The 20,049-nt window shown below is 50.9% G+C and overlaps 1 protein-coding gene across 11 annotated transcripts in view; it reads right to left on the bottom strand.

The window, feature by feature from the left end:
• The window catches only part of LOC102083672 (ankyrin repeat and fibronectin type-III domain-containing protein 1), a 223,968-nt gene that overhangs the window by 142,175 nt on the left and 61,744 nt on the right, over positions 1-20,049 (bottom strand). For all 11 annotated transcript variants that reach the window (XM_021291849.2, XM_021291851.2, XM_065031022.1 and 8 more), the window contains 2 exons: positions 17,932-18,125; positions 11,811-12,028 (listed from right to left, as the gene is read on the bottom strand). In XM_021291849.2, coding sequence (XP_021147524.2) covers positions 11,811-12,028; positions 17,932-18,125 — 412 coding nt within the window. The remainder of the gene's footprint in view (positions 1-11,810; positions 12,029-17,931; positions 18,126-20,049) is intronic.

Genomic DNA, 20,049 nt, shown 5'->3' with positions numbered 1-20,049 from the left:
ATCCCCTCCAGAGGGGAAGCAGCATGAATCAAAACCAGACTCAGCACATGTTCCCCTCCATCCCCAGTCCGGTGTACCACAGACCACACGTGTCTTGTTCTTCCCACCATGCAATGCAGTTATTGCCTCAGCTGAATGCAGGATGAGTTGAACAAGGACCCAGGTCCAGCATGGCCATATCATGTCCCCAGGAGCTTCCCTACATGAAGCTCCATACCTGGTCTCCTTTGGCAATCACTTTCCTTTATCTGCTCCCCAAGAGATAATAGGGGCCCAGGCAAGAATGTCAAGACCCCATCACCCCACAGGGAAACTGGGTGCACACAGGGTCTTTTCCAGGACAGCAGCTGTCACACTACTTTCTTCAAGGTGTCCAGAAGCACTGCAGCTTTTCACCAGAAAGGACATTTCTGTTGTCAGGAAACAGGAAGATCCAGAAGTTGAACCTTGTCATGCTAGTAGCTGGGCAGCTCAGAAAGCTACTCTCTCTACCTTGGAATGCCAGCTCTGTAATAGCACAAGAAAACAGGGGGAAATTCTCACCCCTGCAAAATTCTGCCTTTCTATACAAGGGCCAGTCAGACCTGGTTCTCAGTTCACTTTCTGGGCTGCTTGGAGGCTTCATCAAGTAGAAGTCAGGAGGCTGGCAGCAAGCACACCCCTTGCCAGGGAACAAGGCACAGAGAGAACCACAGCCAAAGCATCCATCCCACCCCTCATCAACCCAGCCCTTCTCCTGGGTGAGGATCAGCAAGGCTGAAGGTCTCACAGCTGTGGGCCACACAGCCACCCCACCATCACCCTCTGCAGCTATTCTTAGTCCTCTGGTGTGATCAGGCTCTGACTGGAGATGCAATAGCAGCAGAGGGAAAAAACAGCTTTATGCATGTGACAGGAAAAGACTTCTAAACAGCCAGTGCAAAAAGAGATAAACCTCTTTTTTTTTCCAGAAGATGAAGACCCACTGTCCAAGCGGGGCAGCCTCCAAAGGCACCTTATTCTCTGTTGAAGCCTGGGCTATTTCTGCCTCTGCAAACGCTCCCTTGTAGAGATAAGGCTCAGTTTTCGGAAGCTCGCAAATGAGTCATTAAAAAATAAAACACAAGAGGGGAGAAGTGAGAGGAATTAAATGCTAATAGGAACCCCCAGGTCAAACCACCTCCCCTGTCACCAGGGCCCTCCTCATGCCAGCACATTCCTGCCACTAATGAGACCCCACTGCTTCCTCCTCCCTGCTCAAGTTGCTCCTGGTGATGCAAATCCATCGTCTTTGTTTCTATTCTTGGAGTAAAAACAGAACCAAAGTAAATACCAAAACAGGTCTTGGGTTTCAGGATCTTTTCTTTTTCCATCCTTCCCAACTGCGGCAAGGCTCTTTTGCCGTCAAAGCGAGGTGACACCCGACCCCAGACATCGTCTTGTTCCCACCGGAAACGCTCCGCTTAATCTTCAGCCTTCAACGTCCCCTTTGAGATCGCTGCCAGTTCCTTCTCCCAACCTCCGCATCACTGCGCTCCTTGGGAGGTTTCAGACGTCACCGCAAGCCTCTCAGTGCACAAGAGAGCCAGCCAAGGACTCTGGTGATGGCAGAGAGCTCTTTCCATCCCCAGTCCTCCTGCTGAACACTGGGGACACATCACCACTAGAGTTTTTGCCTTCCATGGTCACCCTTGCTCAAGGAGCTGAATCAGCTCCAGTCAACACCCAGAAACCTTGCAGTGCCCAGCATGTTCCCACGTGTTGGAGTGAGCTCCAACACAGGCACAGAAGGGGACAGCAGACACATGGCAACAAGTCGGACACATCACCTCTCCCCATATGTGCCAGCATCCTGTGAAGCAGGGCGATGGCCATCCCATCACACCATGCTGCCAGGGAAGGGCTGGGGCTGAAGATCAGCTCTGCTGTCATCCATCTCCCACTGAAGCTGTAGATGCAGGAGGGGAAGGTAGAGCAGTCTTTGTGTGAGAAAAAGCTCTATTCAGGTGTGGTTTCTGGTCTGTAACAACATCCCCCAAAGTCACTTGCTCATTAGTTGAGGTCCAGCAAAGCCAGGCAGGCAGCAAACCCTACATGAGGTGCTGGGACCCTGAGTGCTTGCCACAGGATAAGAATGCCCTGGGGGAACCAGGGACATGTCCTGGCACTGTTGCCACTGTCACAACTCACACTGGAAAGCAGACGGCAGCAATGAGCTGAGCCTTGTCTCCTGGTGCAGACACAGGGGAAAGCACAGAGCCCTGACAGTGCTTGTTAATGATGAACAGCCAGACGTGACAGCTGTGTTTGGACACAGCAACCTTTCAATGCTTTGGGGAGCTCTGGCAGCCTCACCCAGGCTCCAAGGTGCAAGGAGAAGGGAGGAGACCTGAGGAAAACTTGGACCTCTCCAGTGAGGGAAGGGACAGGTAAAACCAAACCGTTCCTCCGGAAAAGAGGGAAGTAAAGTCCAAGTAGGCTGAGAAGCTGCTGCTCTGTATCAGGTACCAATGCACCAAAGCACAGTGCTGCAGAGACCTCTTGCAGCACACAACCGCTACTGCACCCACACCAACACCATGGAGCATCTCTTGGAGCCACATTTTTTAAACAGTAAAAGCAAGCTTTGCAGCTCACTGGTGATTTATTTAACCCTGTGCATCCCCAGACAGGGTGCACCTGGTGAGGCTTCACAGCAACTCACTGATGGCATCCAGCACAAAGCACCACCTACAGACAACCACTACACTAAATTGCTCCCAGTTCTGCAGCTGAATTGACTTGCCAGATCCTTGAGTCTATATGAAGCCACAATGACATCCTAAAGGGCTTATTCAAGCACAAGCATCTCCCTGAATGAATTTTCTTGTAGGGAAAATACTCTGAAGCATTTAAACCTCAGGCTATCGAAGTACTTTCTTCATCAGCACTCTCCAATAGCTAATAAAAGGCATTCTGGGGACTGTATTTGCAAAGAGCTGCACCATTTGCTCGTGAACCTGGCACACCTGCCGTCCTCAGAACAAGAAGACCCAAAGACCTGCAAACTGTGAGCTCTGGGTTGCAATAGGACAGACTACAGCAACCAGCTTTGCTCTCTGGTTCCTGGGGAAGCAACAGCAAGAAGGCTTGAGAGGAAGAGCAGAGAAGCAGATCAACCAAGGGAAGCACAATAGAGGTCCACAGGTGGACCAAGAGGCCCTATGGTCAGCAGAGGGTGTGATCTACTACAGCTGGTCTAAGCAGCAACCAGGCTGGATCCAGGGACCTACAGTCATTAAGTTATTCTCGCTGGCAAACAACAGAGCCCAGAAATGAAAAAAAAAAAAAGAAATCAGGATAATAAAACCCACCACTGTGCACTTCTGGAACAACCTTGGCAGCTGGGACGTTTCTGGCTGGATGTAGAAAGGGCAGGAAGGACCTGGGCAGCAGATGTGCAGCCACTGTCATCATCACAGAGAAGCTGTGCCGATGAGAAGCACGTCCACAACCAAACCTGGCCTGGGCTCTGCCAGCGCTAGCCTCCATGTGCTCAGCAAGATCATTTGCTGTTCCATGCAGCTGGACCATCACCAGCCCCAGCCCACACCATATCGCTGAGACAACTGGAAAACTCGTTCAATTTTCATGTTGCAATGCACCAGCTCTGCTGCAGAGGAATGCTCCAGGTCACAAAATACTGTCTTATTTTAAATCATTGTGGCCATTTTCTTTTTTCACACAAACTCCAAATACCAAAGGATGCAGTGCACAATTTTAGCAAGTCTAGCTTGAAGAAGCAGAATAAAATTAGAAGTTGGCAAAGGACTCTGCTTTCCCCCTCCCCAGCTGTGCCACTTTCCGTGCATTTGATGCTCCTTGCTCAGAAGCAATATGCTAACTCAGAGGCTGGAAACTCACTGCTTTTCTCTCCACCAGCTCATCAGATGCTCTCTCCACCACCTTCCAACCAGCCTTGCCCCCACCAGCATCCCCACGGCCCTACACACGCTGAACCCCGGCTGCTCCTTCCCAAAGCAAAGCCAGCAGAGGGAGCAAACACCGTGGGTGTGCAGTGAAACCACAGCGGGTTTTAATTTTAATTTAATTCTATTTTTAATCTAGAGGATATTTCCTAGTAGCTTGCATCAGCTGTTTGGACAGGCCCAAGGCAGGACCAAAGCCAGCCTGCATCCTCTCTTGCAAGAGCCCTGGGTAAGCGACATCTAGTCTGCACTAGTAAGTAACCTGCAAAATGACAGTATTCAAGTCAAAAGCAAAGTCTGTCCCTTGGTGATAAACACCTTCCAGATTCAAACACAGGGGTGTACAGCTACTGCCTATTTATTTTAAGGCACTGTCAGAGGCTGTGTTCTCAAAGCCCTGAAAGCTGCCCATCAGCATGTCTCAAACTGCTTAAAACAGACAGGAGAGGCCTCCTCCAGGTGATTTTCAAATGTGTTTTGTCCTGTATTTAATACTAAATAAATATCAGAGAATAGGATTAAGAGATGAATTACTGAGTAATTTCCCTTCACAGAACTAGGAAAAAAAATCCTACACCAGAACTCCTGCTCCTTCCATGTGAGAGGTCACAAGTGCCTTCCCCACGCTGTAAGCCTGCACACCTCTGCACAGCCCTGTCGCAGAGGCAGGCGGGCGATTGAACACACACAGGCTCACTCTCGCCTGGAGCCAAGGACAGGGCTGAGTTGCCACCAGGCAAACATCGCAGCCCCATCCCAGCTGCCCACAGTGGCCACGTACCCAGCAGAGGCAGTGTGCTGGGAAATAGAGCCACAAGTTCAGTCCCCAAAAGGAAACGGGAGACCACACAAAGCTGGGGCAGGGTCAAGAACTACACAAGTTCATGGAGCTCCATGGAATCAACTCTACAAGCACTGCAGCCCAGCACTCTCCCAGCAGGTTGTCAGTGCTTCTGGCCATCTGGCTTCATGCAATACTTGGATTTAATTTTCTTTTTGCTGTTCTCTCACACACACATTCCCCATTGAACACAGAAAGGATGAGAAGGTTAGGAAGGTAAACACAAAATAGAAGCCGAGCATGGTTCGGGAATACTGGCAATATTAGTCTGATGTTCATACAGATAGATGTCACTCCAGAAAAAAGAGACTTGGATTGACCTGCATTTTGAACATTTAAAATAGACAAAACACACCTTTATACATCTCACCAAAAGCTGCCTCCAGATTCCCTCATAAGCAGACAAACAACATGACACGTTGGCTGACATTAAGGAAAACTCCCCCTTCCCAACCAGAGTCCCCTTTGAGGGGATCAAGATCCCTGCGGTGTAGCAGGGCACCTCCGCACCCGCTGCCCCATCTCCAGAGGCATTCAGCACACAGTAAAACATCCCAATGTGTCCAGACCCATCCTTTCACGCATCCTATGCCAAGGAAGGAGGTTTGGGGTGAACACTGAGTGAGGCTGCATCCCTCCATCCCTTCCCCACACAGCCATCCTCCCTGTGCGCTGTAGCAATACCTCTGAGATGTCCAACCCGTGCCCAGATTTGGATGAAGGTGCCCAACACTGCAAGGAAAGTCCTGGGGAAGGCTGAGGGTTGGAGAGGAAACACAGAATAAACCTCCGTCCATGCTAAAAATGTTACTGCACAAAGGGGGACGGTCTGGCTGCCAAGCCCTGAGCCCCAAGTGGTGCACGTGCCAAAGGCAGGACAGTGAGGAAGGGCTGGGCAGGAGGTTTCAATGTGCAGAACACCAGCACATGTTGCAGAAGCAGCGGACACAGGGGGAGAAAAGGTAATTATTTGCCCATCTCATGCCTGTCTCAGCCAAGGTCTCCAAAGCATTTGCATTCATAAGCATCAGAGCAACTAAAATTTGATATTAAATATCCAAGGCACAAAATAAATACTTCAACTGTACTGGCGGATTTTCCCCCATTCTAATGGCAGAGACATAGCTGAACACAAAATATCCTATGGTGGAAATAAACCAAAGAAGTATAACCATCCAGTCTAATCCAGATTCTGAGAAAAATAACCACTGCTGCTCTGGATCCTGCTGCTGCCCTGCCCGTGCCTCATGGCTCAGAGACCTGCCAACCCTGTGAAGGCAGGTGGGTGCCAGAGACACCTGCATCCAGCAGCTCCAGCAGGGAGGGGAGCCGGCACAGCTGGCCAAAACCCAGCCTTGGCTGCGCAAGACTCATCCTCAGAGGATGCCCTTGTGCCTGACGAGCTTCTCCACAGCCACCAAGCAAAGCAGCAGCATCTCCCTATGGCTAATGGCACACAGGATCATTTCTGCCAGCACTGAACTTCCACAGCATCTTGGGGCCACTTCAGTCTGTATCACGAGTGTGAAGCATCGGCTGCATGTCCTCGATGCCAAACAGCAGCGATAGGTATGTCCCCCCCAACTCACTTGGTTTACACTGTTTATCACAGGTACCTGCTCACAGCTTGGCTCTGGAAGAGTAGGCTGTATCACACTGTCCCCATATGCCACCAGGAACCCCCACTCTACCAGCCTGGCCTTGAGTGGTCCCCACAAAGCTGCCTTCTCTAATCCCTCCCCACAGGAGACATTTCTCTTTGTGCAGGGATGCTTGGAGCAGACAGCACACTCTCCTCTTCCCATCCTGCTTTTACTCACAGGCACCACGAAGCATTTGCTGGGACACTGCAAGCCGCTATTGCAGTTAAAACCACACTCACCAAAGAAATGAGCTGAGTACGTTTTGGTTTGGAGTATTACTATGTCAGTTCACTCCCGCGCTAATTTACAAAACTGAGTGATTCACAGGCAGCCTCTCCCACTCGGTGCCTGCTCCAGGGACTGCTCTGCTGCCTGCTCTCCTCTGAGTAAGCTCCTATCTGGCTCAAGTGGCAAATTACTTTTCAGTTGTTTTTTTGTTTGTTTTTAACTACTTATCAATGAACAATAGTCATTAAGTGAGCAATTTGCCAAGGTGGAATTGGGCACAACTGGATGATACACAGCATGAATCCTTCATCCACCTTTACCTTTACCTCCTTAAGACAGTCACTGCAATTGTGCTTTGCAAAACTGAGGGCAGCATGTGCGCAGACCCAGTGCAACACTCATCACTTTACTCCACCTCTTCATGAAACACAGAGGACCTGCTTCTTCTCTAGCTCCAGCCTCTAACCTTTTTCTTGTTGTTGTTGTTACACTGAACTGTAGGGCACAAACAAGCATCAACTGGCTGTTTGCTAACATTTTCTGAAATCAGGTATGAGAGAGTGGTTTTGTAGCAGTGGCAGAATACTGGTGTGATTTCATTGGCATCAGTGCAATTACAGCAGGGTTGAGCCTGACTTTGCTGTCACCACAAGCATCACACGAGAGCCTCCAGCACTAGCTGTGTACAGGAGACAGCAGACTGCACCCAGACTCTGTAAGTCCCTCCACACTCAGGAACAAGGCCAAAGCATCAGGATAATGCAGGGACGAGCCCCACTAAGCAGTAACTGTTCTCCTGGCTCTGCCTGGCTCACCTAGCACCGATAACCCACACCAGGATATCCACACCCCTTGGACTGGTGCTACTCTGAGGCAGCTTCTGCACAGACTCAGGCTCCCCAACATCACTGCAGTGACTGTCAGGAACAGGAGGAGTTTCTGGACTAGTCATCCCCAGGAACAGGAAAACCTGGAAGGGTACATGTCAAACAGCTGGTACCTATCTCAAATATTCTATGGCTCAGGCACTATTAGTATAACAACTTCAGCAAGTACCAGATTTGATCAGGTTTCTGCCTCTCCTCACTGCCTCCTTTTCCCAGGCTCCACCATTCCAGTTAGTCTTTTCTGCTTCATGACTGGTGTTGTAAGGTGAGGATTACCTCTGCTCAACTCATCTGTAGAGTTCAAGACAAACAGGTCTCTGACTTTTTCTTGTGGGGCACACACATTTCATATCAGAATGGCTGCCTGGAGAAAATACCATACAAAAAAATAACAATAGAAAAAAATTCTGTGCGTGAGAACACAGCCAGGTACAGAAAACAACCCTGAGTCTCATCTACCTGGAACATGCAGGAACTAAAGCGAGCAGAACATCAGGATGGTGTGGCAGCATCAGGACGGCACAGCTGCACCGGCTGCTGTGGCACAGCAATGCCAACCGCTGCTCTCCTCCACCTCACCTGCACAACCCAGGTAACTCTCCTGCGGTGCACAAAAACCAGCATTTCATTTCAGACAAGCAGAGGGGTCAGGATAGAGACCTGCTGCAAATCAAACTAATGACCCACCAGCCAGCACACCAGGACCCTGCACACCACTGGCACTTCCTCTGTGGGGAGCAGCAGGATCCGTGCACTCAGTTTAACAGGTTTCCTTTCGACATCACATCAGGGGGCAACACCAGAACAACCAGCCTAGATAAAGAGTACTTCAAAATCCCAAGGGGAAAAAGAAGAGTACAAACTCACCCAGAGCCCTGCTGTAACCTGCACTGACTGTCCTAGCAGTCGTCACAGACAGTGACTCAGTCCTGAGCAACCTCCTTTAATGCTCCATAAGGCTAATACTGAGTTTAACAGGATTAATTCTGCCTTTAATGATCAGGCCTCCTGTGAAGACAAGAAATTTCATCACAGCCTGTAACACAGCTATCGTCACTCTCTTCCTCCTCCCAGGCAATGGACACTGCAGAAGGTCCCATCCCTGCTCCTCACTGCCTGTCTTGGAGACAGTGCTGAGCCAGCTGGACACAAAACCCAAAAAAGTCCCTTGTCCACCACTGAATGACCTAAAGCAAGGTCTCAGAGCACAGCCTCAGCCTCTGTCACAGCATGGATGTGCCAGACCCACTGGTGCAAGGCAGGGGATCTGTGTGAGAGACAGATGTCAAAAGCAATCAAATGCTCCTCTTTCTCAAAGGCAGAAATGTCGCCAACATCACAAGCCTCAGAGTAGCTAAAAGGAAAGGCTTATTAGAAAGAAAACTCATTCTGACAATCACAAAAATGGGAATTCGTTTAAAATTCAAATTATGCAAATTCAAGTAATCTGTACGTGCAGATCCATTATGATGATGCCAGCAGTTGGACCACAGACACATGCAACCAGCTCCGTGGCTGGGGGAAACCTGCCCTCCACCACGCTCTCGGAGGAAGGCAAGGCAGACGTGCTTGCCTCCAGCAGCCGCTCCTGAGGAACGGGGCTTGAGCAGGATTTGCAGGTGCTGCCTCTGCAGCAGCAGAGAAGCGGAAAGATGCCTCGGCAACACCAGCAGCCCTCCAGCATGACATGGCCCGGGGAGGCAAGCCTCAAATGTTTTCGGACGAGCTACAATAAATTCTCTCTCGGAGAAGCTTAGATATCCATGATCAACATAAAGCCTTCATTAGGCAGAGAGCTTAATCAAATGGATGTGGGACAGCTGCACGGCACAGGATGCACATAGGCAACAGCTCTGCCCCATCTCCATCCAGAATGGGGTCCTGGATGCCCCCCTCCATCAGGAGCCTCTCCCCTCACTCAGCAAGTCCCAAAATAGAAAGCCGAGCAGCCACATCATAAGGCAAAGGCAGCTCAGACTGTCAGCACAGAAAAAGCAAAGCCAGAAAGCTAACATTACAAGCTGGGTAAGTGCAACAGCCCGGAAAAATGAATCAAGTTTTAAATATGGACCTTCCTAAAAGGTCTCAGATGAGCCACTGCAGAAAAGGCAAATCATATTCTCTCCTGTAAATGCTCTGCTGTGCACAGGGAAAACAGCTCTCACCTGGCACAACACGAACCCAAGGGAAACTGCAACACCGCCAGCAGAGACATGAAAAGTAATCACCAAACCTCAGGAGGACACAGAGCCCAGCACTAGCTACCTGTTCTTGGAAATAACTTCCCCATGCTGGCAGGACCTTTTCTTTTAACTTAAAAACCAGATTCTCTAGCTGTGTGGGGAATACTGGGGTCCCATACTCAGGCTGAGCCGTGGCAAACAAGATGCCAGCTCAGCCTCCCACACGCTCACTGCCCCACACCTCCACTGAAGGGTCCTCCTGCTGATGTCCTTTCCAGGTGGGATGAATCTGTTTTTTCGCAGCAGGTCTCACAACATCACAGCACACAGCCAAGCCTAATACAACAGCTTCTATCTGTTGAAACACACCAGAAATGACATAGGAAAGGAAACAAAAAATTAACACCCTACAAAAAAATCATGCTCTGTCCCTTGATGGACATATATCAGCTCCATGGGTATAACAAGAAAAGCTAAAGGTCCCCAAAACCTTGTGAAGTGAAAGGCCAAAGCAAACCAGCTGCAGACAGCACAGATTGCTGCCAGCATCGTGCTTAGCAGAGGCAGCAGGTTGCTCCATGGGGATGGGGAGATCCCACCTCTCCGGGATGCTGGTTGTGCTGAGAGCCCAAGTCCTTCCATGCCTCTTGCACCCATCTCCACTGCAGAGGGAGGGGGTGGGTGACAGATCCCACAGAGAAAGACCCATCTCCAAAAGAGGAACAGTCCCCAACATATCAGCAACCTCCTCTCCCTCCCTCCTGGGCACAGTCCGGGGCTGCAGATCCAGGCTGAGAGACAGATAAAGCAGACACACATGCCTTACCCCCCAGCAGGATCGCTTCATCTTAAACATCTAACACTTTTCAGTCGCTCATCAGACATCTCATCCCACTTCTGCTCATCTCCATCCCTGAGGTTTTCACAGGCTTCCCAAGCCAGAGGCAGCAGCTCCCAGGGATGGTTCACAGGTGCCGCTGGCAGCAGTGGGGTCCGGACCAGCTCCCCCAGACTCAACCCGAAGTGCATACACTGCTGCTGCGCACAGGAAAGCACCAACACTCTGCCAAGGTCAGAACTGTCCTCCACAGGGAGAAAATGAGCAGCTGTTTTTGATGGTCTGAGCACAAGCAGAGAGCACAAGCCCCCAAAACTACACTGCACAGCAGTGACACAGCCCAGAGGACAGCAGAAGCAGCAGCAGTCTGTACCACCTGGCAGGGAGATCAGCCCCTTCCATGGGCTAGAGGAAAGGTAGTGACTTCAGGGGGACTCAAAAGATGCACCTGTCCAAAGCAGGGCGAGCGCTGCCTCAGCCAGCAGCTCTCAGTGGCACTTTGGGATGCACAGGTACTCGCTCCCCCCTCTGCTCCCATTGTACTGACGTTCTCACCCATTTCCAACCAACACCAAGTGCTTTTCAGCACAGGGTCACCTGAGCCCTCATTACAACCCTGAGGCCGGTAACAAGGCAGGAGAAAGGCCATATGAAACCCTGTATCAGGTGTCTCTGGGAAAGAGAAAAGGCAAAGCCCATTAAACATTGATCAGAGCCTCCCGCAGCTGCGGTGCAGACCTGACATGTCCATGCTGTCCCACCACCAGTGTGCTCTGAAGGGCCAGAAAGGGCTGAGCTGCCCTAGGGTCTCAGCACTGGCTCCTTGCTCACCCCAGCCCCTCACTGCATCCATCTGCAAAACGTTGACCCCAGTTGCTTATGGAAGTGAGGCAGAGAACAGGAAAACTCATTTCCTACTTTCAACTTTGTTTCATACTTTGGGCAGCAGCAAGCAGAGACAAGGCGCTCGCCCTGTGCATCCCCCGGCAGAGCCACAGCCACCCCCACACCAGCAGCAGCTCAGCAGGACGCAGGGAGCCAGAACCCACCAGGAGAGACAGGCAGGGGCTCTGCCGCGATGCGGGCAAACTCGAGCTGCTGCTGCCATCTGCTCTGCCAGGCTGAAGCAGCCTCTTTTTCTGTTGTTTTGGTAATGCTGAACATAAAAATAGCTCTCTGAGACAGTGTTTTTGGGAAGCTGCGCACACATGAAAACAGGAGGGCCAGACACCCCAATACTCACAAATTGGCGCCGCAGCTTGGTCTTGACTCGCTCAGCCTTCGTCTCCGCTGGGTGGACGGCATAGCTGAGGGTGCCCAGGTGGTTGTCCACCGACAGGCTCTTCCTCATGTAGAAGGAACGGGTGCGGAAGTAGCTGAATGGGGCATCCTCCACCGCTGTGCTGAGTTGGGGGTCCCTGGGGGGGTCCGTGCAGTCATCCTCCAGCCGCCAGGCCTCCCCTGGGGAGCAGAAGGACAAGCCACCCCATCAGAGCCACAGGCCTGGTCTTACCGCTCCAGCCCACCACTATGGCTGCCCAGTGGGAGCCCCTCTGCCCACCCGCACGCCATGGGGTGTGGGGGCTGCAGAATTCACCCCCTGGGGGGGTCAAAGGGAACATCCCTGCCACAAGCTCCTCGGTGCCCCTTGGCCATGCTCCCACCCTGTCCAGCCTCATGTACCCACAGCCCCAGCATCTTCCTGGCAGGAATCAGTGAAATACAGCTGAGTAAAGACTTGGCCAGAGTCAGGGTCTCCAGGCACTACTGCAATATACATATCATTACTCAAAATAATTAGCAGACCAAAATCCTAATACTTAAAAACCTCCTGCTGTTTAACTCCAATAGCGTTATTCCATTTAAAAAGGCCATTTATAAGGAAATAAAGAATTTCACTCATTCTTCATTACTCTAAGTCAAATAAGACGTTCCACATTAAAAGAAAATGTTTTGGGTTGTTTTTTTTTTAAAAAAAAGGAATAAAAATCCTGCCACCAGAACCACACACAGTTCTTGCTACTGGCATTAATGCTACATGCCTGTATCCAGCCTCTCTCCTGCAGGTATTCACCTGCTCTATACTTGCTAGCAATAATAAATCTCGATTTGTGATTGGGAAAACTGAGGCACCACAAACATTGCAGATTGCAAAAGGATTTACTACCATCTCCTCCTCCAGAAAACTCTTTATGGCACAGCCAAAAGCAAATCAACAGCCAAACCAAGGACAGAAACCAGACCTCGGTTCTCCCCGAGCTCCGCACAGCCCCACGCCAGCAGCACCATCTGACGCTGCGCTGCAGGGCTGGGGCGCCCGCAGACAAAATCCCATTGATGTGGAGAACGTGGCGGCAGCAGAAGACAGTTGGCATCACACAGAGCTGGAGCTCCTGGAGTAGGACTGACCATATTTCATTGCAACAAAAGGGAAAATAACAAAGCACAATAGGAAATGTCTCCATAATATCACCGCTCTGCTCTTTTCCAAGCAGCTTGTATGCCGCGAGCTTTTTGTTGCCAATCTCGTCTTTACATCTGGAGTTTGCCCTGCCTCCTAGCCAAAATCACTTCTTAATCGCCACAGCAAATAAACAATAAAACTCTCTTGCTCAATTCTTGTAAAAATGATCAATTATTAGTCATTGCAGCCCCAAAGGGTATCTCACGATTGTCCTCAGAAACTCTCCATCTCCTACAGTCTCTTCCCAAAACAACATCGTCTCTCTCTGTTTTCTGAAAAACCTGTCATCTTCAGGCAGGAATGACCACAACCCTGCTATGCCAGGGCTGAGGAGCAAAATTCTTCCAGAGTTTAAGGCAAATAAAGGCCTTGAGGTAAAACCCAGCCACAAAGTGAGTGAAGCCTAGTTTACCCAGCAAGTCTGTGGGTTTTACACTGAATATGACGAGAGGCTGGACTACAAGCCGCTGCAGCCGCAGAGCAGCGACCGGCTGCTCCATCTTCTGCATCTCAAAGTGTCTCTTCCCCAAGCTCTTTGAGTTTTTTAAGGTGTACAGACAGCTCCCTGCGTTCCAAGTCTTGACAGTCAATCTGAAGACACTGAATCGAAACCAGTAGAACTGAGACAACTATAGGGAAGAAGAGAAAGGCAGAGAGCTTAAAAATGCAAACAAAGAGGCAACCTGGAGCACAGCACTACCTAGCATCGCATCTTTCTTTTTTTTCCGCCCCTACTTTCAATTTAATAAGCTGCTGCTGCTCCTCTCCAAATGTCAACTCATACAACGCAGGAACTGCTGTTTGAAAGCTGTGATTATTCAAGGCACAAACACGTCAATCGGAGCCCAGATCCAGACTGCCACCACGAGATAGCATCGCTCCGGGGACACAGCAGGAAACTTCACAACACAGGCACCGAGCCCAGGAGGAGATCCACCCAACATGCAGGAAAATCACACGTGGAAGGAGGAGCCAGCCCCGGTGCTCATCTGCAATGGCTCAGCCACCTCCTGCACCAGTCTCTGTCCCCAAGGCTGTCCCTTCCCAGCCCCATGTCCAGACACACCACCACTGCTCTGGCTGAAGGAGGGCCAAGGCTGTGTGCTGATCATAGCCCAACTACCAGGGTACAAGGGAAAGGAAGTCACCCACCACACACACTCCTCTAAGTGGGACACCGCTCCCGAGGACAAAGAAGTTGTGGTTCAAAGCCTTACAGACCAACAAGGCCACACCTGGTCTCACTGATCCCCATTTCCCATGGATTTTGCTGCTCTTGGTCCCTCTTCTCTCCAAGGGGCTACAGGCAGCTACATCCTCCAGCACAGTCCCGGAGCAGGAGCAGAGACACTCCCCTGCCTGTGCTGGAGGTGATCCCCTCCAAACCTCTCCCTTGCTTGGGCAGAGGGGCTACAGTCCCTCCTCCTGGGCACAGGGAGTCACCACAGAGGCAGCCAGGACCTTGTCTACCCCAAAAAGCTTTTCTGCAGGCTAAAAGAGCTTCTGATTTCTAGTTTTCACCAAGCAAGTAAATCAACGATCAAGCCCAAAACATCCAGTAGGGAAAGATCAAGTTGTCCCTGGAGAGAAAATGTCAAGGACAGGAGCGAGCTCGCAGGCTGGAGGCCAACCATCCTTATGTTCTTCTGCCTTGAAGCTGCTCACCTAAAACATCCCCGTGAGTATTAGGAGAATTAATCCCATGGTCCTGGTCTAAGCTAAAATCCAGCTGCTTCCTTTCAGCTTCTTTTCCTTCCATGGGCATAATTCCCAATAAGCTCGCGCCAATTGTGCTACCAGTTAGCTGCTTCACAGTGGCGCACAGAGACTGTTTCAGAAGAGCCCAGCATGCTGCACACCAGACAAGGGAAAGAAGAGGCAGGTGAAAAGCTCCATGGTCTGCTCCTTCCAGGTGTGAGGCAGAGGGGACTGCATGGGGTCAGGCATGCAAAACACATACAGCAACCTTCCTGTGCAGGCTGGGCAAGTAAGAGCTGCAGGCAACCACAGGCTAAGAAGAAGCCCCTGCCTAGAGTGCAACAAAAAATGTCTCAGTCCTATCCCTAAAACTTCACAGGAGCACAGAAGGCAGGACATGCCAAAGGCAGCTCATGTCTCTGTGCTACCAACATATGTGAAGCCACTCGGGACACCGCAAAACATGACACCAAACAGGTAATGGTTTGGACAAGGCAGTAGCTGCGCCTGCTTCCGTTTGACCAAGCTCTGTTTGTTCTTGCACCCCCTCACTACAACCCAGGCTCGTGGCCATCAGGAGTTTTGCATTAACCCAGGAATGCTGCTGCAGGTGAGGGAGTGAAGGGTTAGAGAACAGACTGCCATAGTTCACCAAATTATTGGGTATACTGCTTCTTACAGAACTTGTTTAGAAACTACTTCTATAGAAATCACTTGGCATAAGTAAGTTTGCTTAACGTAACTTCTACAAGCTGTGAACCTTTGAACTTTCTGATTTGTTAAGTAAAAAAGGCCTCAGAGTCTCCAAGCTGGAAGATAAGGGGAGCTGCATCCTTGTAGATAAGGAAAGGACCAGAACTGTGTCTAACACAATAATGTTTTGGCTATTACCAAGAACTTATTTTCTCCAGCAGTGGGTGCAAAATAGCAACAGAAGGTCAGAATTTTGACAGCCCACCTGACAAAAATGAAGAGATTCCATGAAGAACAGGGAGACCCCTGGCTCTAATTTTGCAGTTGGCCTGAAGTGACACAGGAGGGTGGGGGCTTGGATTGTGGGCGTGCAATTGTCCAAGTTTCTTTCTGCTAAGGGTATCTCTTCAGGAGGCACCAGCTCGAGCTGCCCTACACTATACCTTGCAAATAAATTATTTTAGTAGAAGTCCTGGAATCCATGTCTGAGTCTCTGCTACAGGAAACCTGGGGAAAAGGAACGTCTCCATAAGAGGGATGGAAAGCTCAAAGCCTGTCCCAGCTGACCCCACCACCACCTGTTGCAGGTTACCTGGAGGGGTACAGCAAAACCAGATCAACAGGAAACCCAGACTCATTCACCACCCCAGCCAGGCAGCTGGCTTGCCACACAAGAAGGTTGTTTCTGAGAGGAGAGGGTTTGGCAACCTCAGCAGCCACAGGCTCAGCTCTCCTGGCTGTCCTTGGGGCCCTGGTTCCCCATCAGGCACCTTAGTGCCAGCACAAGGACCTGCCCAGGAGCTGTGATGCCACAGCAGAACAATCTCCTGTGAACTCCCACAGAGCGACTGGGCACTCTCCTCCTCCAGAACTGCCACACTGGAACCACAGGACACAAAGCAAAAGACCAGGGAACACAACGCAGAGGTCAGATGAGGATGTCACATCTCATCCATGGAGGAAACAACAGCTTCTCCTGACTTGCTTGGCAACTCCTCTGCTGGTGGCCCCAAGAACAGTGAGAAGCCAGAGCCCAGGTTCTTCCCCACAGAGAGGTGATCTCTCCCTGGAGATGAGCTTCACACTTCTCCCACCAACAGCCCTGCTCCTGCCAAAGCCTTGCACCCCTGCAGGCAAGCCTCCTTTCAAGGTGGACTTGGCCACACATCCCCCACCTCGAAAGGGGAGCAGCAGCACCTGCTCAAAGCAAATTCACAAGTTCTTTAAGGATCTTCTCTCCCTCACAGCACTCTGCAGCCCGGCTCTCATTCATAAGCACTTGTGGGAAGCCCACTTTCCTCGTCAGCACACCGGGGCTCATTAACCTCCTGCGCCATGTGCTGCTCTGCTCTTGTCCTGCTGCCCAGATGTCACTCCCCGCAGGCAGCGCAGCCCCTGCAACGTGAGAGCTGCTGCATGCCCACAAGTGAGGCCAGACCTGCACTGCTGGAGGCCACCACTTGCTGTCCCAGGGCTAAGACAAATTTAGTACTGCGTTACAGGTAAATGCTGCCAAAGCCAAGAGACTCATACGATAATCAGGCAATGTTTGGAAAAGCATTTTTTTTTCCCCCCCTTCATGATAGCATGCTGATCGCCTCAATGAGGAGCTAATTAGCAGCTCCTGAGTATCAAGGAACTGGGAAAACAGCCTGGGAGTATTTGGACAGAAAACAACTCCTCATTCATTCATCCAAGGCTGTGGAGTGAGCCTTCCAACCTGCGAGAGTTTTCATACTCCTCTTCCTGGCATCCTAGAAACATTCTAGCCATAAATACAGCAACATCCTAAACACTTGCTCCATGCAACCAGGGCTCTTCCCTACACATGCTCTGCAGGGAGGGCTATGCACAGGGTTTACTTTAGGGTGGCTGTTCCCTGCTGCACATCTGCACTCACACAAGATGAGGCTTTTGCAGCAGAAGATGATGAGGTTTGCAGTGGGTCTGACTCACACTGGGACTTCATCCTATGGTCTTACACCAGCCTCCCCTCCCTCCCTCTGCCACCAGCACAGCTCCCTGGAAGCACCGGCACAGCAACCAGGTACCTGCCAGGTGCCGCAGGGTGCCCTGGATGCTGTGTCCTTCCCAGTGGATGCTCTCTCAGGCACAGGTCCTGCAAAGCACTTTGTTCTGCCCTCTACCAGGAGGCAGACCCCACCATTAATTCAGGTCTGTCCTTGCAAACCATGACACAGGAAGTCCTGAGGGCTCACAGAACCTCCCAAGCTGTCTTTGAATCCAAGCAATGGAGTCACCTGCCATTACCTACCTAATCACAAGCATCCCAGTCCCTTGCATCCCCAGGAGTCAGCTACACAATCTTGCCCACAGGTCTTCCCCTTGTCAAGAAGGGCTGGTTTTGGAGCAGAATAAACTCCACACAGGGTGAGGTTGCATTTATTTTCATATTTGGGCCCCTGGAGAAGCTGGAAATGTTTGCTAGGATTTCACACATTCCCTGGCAGAATGGGGTGGAAGCTCGCCCCAACACTACAGCACTCACCGGCAGAAGGGACTGTGCAGCCTTTCTGGTGGTCAGAGGACGAGTGCTTCTTGTAGGGCTTCTGCTCCGGCATCTCCTCCCTGTATGCCGCTGAGTCGAGGAGGGGAAGCCTGCTCAGGACCGGGGACTGCGGGATGCTGGGCAGCGTCCGGGACTTCCCCAGGAGTGGCCGCTGCGGCTTTCTGTCCAGAGACCTTGAGGGGAGAAAACAAAGAGCATGCCCCTTTCAGTTGGCAGAATGGCTTCTTCAAGGCAGGGCCTTTCTGCCACTGGACTGAGAACATACGGTCCTTCCCAACACCACACTGCAGCCTTTGCTGCTACATTTCAGTAAAGCCTTCTCCCTTTGCTAGTGTATTTCATTTGGATTTGCATCTTGAGCTGCAAGCCACAATCAGTATAAACACCATATGAAGCATTCTAGCACCCATCTCACCTCAAAACTCACAGATAATTAGAATAAACAAGCCAGAGGGTTCAAGACTGAAGTGATACAAACTCCACTTAAGAGAGTTAAAAACCCCAGTTCGCACAGAGCATCATCTGAAGCAGCAGAATGCTTCTTGTGGTGGAAATCAAGTCACACAGGGGTACCAGGGACATGGTCTGTAAGGAAGGTCCAGACTATACCAAGACAGACTCACACAGCGGGCACTATAGAGTCAATGAAGGTGTCAAACAATGTATAGAAACACAAGTTCAAGGTCTCTATGGGGTCAAAACTCAACCGAGCCCAATGATGTGGCTCAGAAGCTATAGGGGTGACCAAGATGCCCACACACGTGCTAGCAGCGCATCTTCTTCAAAACCCCAGAGTGTGCCAAGCCTTGCAGTGGGGCATGGGAGCAGGTCCCCCTTCTCCTGCTTTACCCCACAGTGTCCCTCAAAAAATGGTCCTCAGGTGCCATCCTCAGAAATTAAACTGGCCAATGCCATTCTGCAAAAATCCCAGAAACATGCTAGAGAGGAACAAATGTCCTACACCACCATGGTGCGAGGAGATGTGGCGGGGTGGCCCTGTGCCAAGGCTGCAGGCTGGGATGACCCAGTGCTGTCCAGCCCTGTCCCTGCTGTCACAGAGCCCACACCTGAGCCCAACCAAGCTCCTCAGCACACCCCAAAGGGCCTTGGCAGAGGGTCCCTCCTTGCACAAGGATTTTCCCAGATCTCATACTGAATGGTACAAAACCTTCAAATTTCCATCCAAAACTCAATTCTTAGCTGATTTATGCTCGTTTGTTCTTGCATCAATATTAAACTTTAGCTTAAATAATTATTCCCTCTCTCTGGTGTTTGCTTCCATGATTAATTTCCATTACACTGCAGTCACAGCCCCTTTCAGCCTGCATTTTTCTAGGCTGATTAAGGCAAGTTCTTCCAGCCTCCTCTCACAAAATGATCTTTCATTCCCCACAGCCATTTCTACATCCCTCACTTGCCCTCCCTCCAGCCCAGACCTGTCCCAGAGCATCGCTCAGAGATGAGCTCCTGGTGCGGATGGCAGTGCAAGCACTCTGCCTCTCTGCACGTAACAGCACTAAATTTTATCTTGTTTCCATTAAGCCGGTCCTCAAGGTCACAGAGGGAGAGTCTATCACACAAAAGCTCCTGACCCTCAACGCTTGCCTGTCACCACCACATTTATTATGATCATTTTTCACTCCCTTACCAAATGCGATAGCAGCCCCTGACTGGTGTGGGCATCTGATGTAACTCACGGGTGAGCAGTGACACAGGGGCTGGGGCAGAGCTGTGGCCCCATGCAGGGCTTCCACAGGACAGGGATGAATCAGACACATGGATACGGACAGGCAGGAACCAGGGCCACTGGGCAGCCCCTGCACTCACCACTGGGGCTTCTTACCCACACCCTGGACAATGCATCCATTGGAGGAGGAATGGGGAGCACATTTCAGCATCTAGGTTCAGAAATTAATTTCTGTGTTAATCGCATTTGCCCTTGATTCCCAGGTTCCGCAGAGCTGTCACTGAGTGCCCTGGGGACGGGGATAGCTGCAGGGACAGCACTGCCCTGGCGAGGCACCACCAGGCACACAGCACCATCCCACCCACCCTAAGCCCCAGCTTCACTTGCATCAAAGTGAAAACAAGATATGC

This window comes from Columba livia, chromosome 15 (genome assembly GCF_036013475.1).
Source record: "Columba livia isolate bColLiv1 breed racing homer chromosome 15, bColLiv1.pat.W.v2, whole genome shotgun sequence".
Taxonomy (NCBI): domain Eukaryota; kingdom Metazoa; phylum Chordata; class Aves; order Columbiformes; family Columbidae; genus Columba; species Columba livia.
Note: the sequence above shows the minus strand (reverse complement) of the source record. Positions and strands in the feature narration are given on the sequence as shown.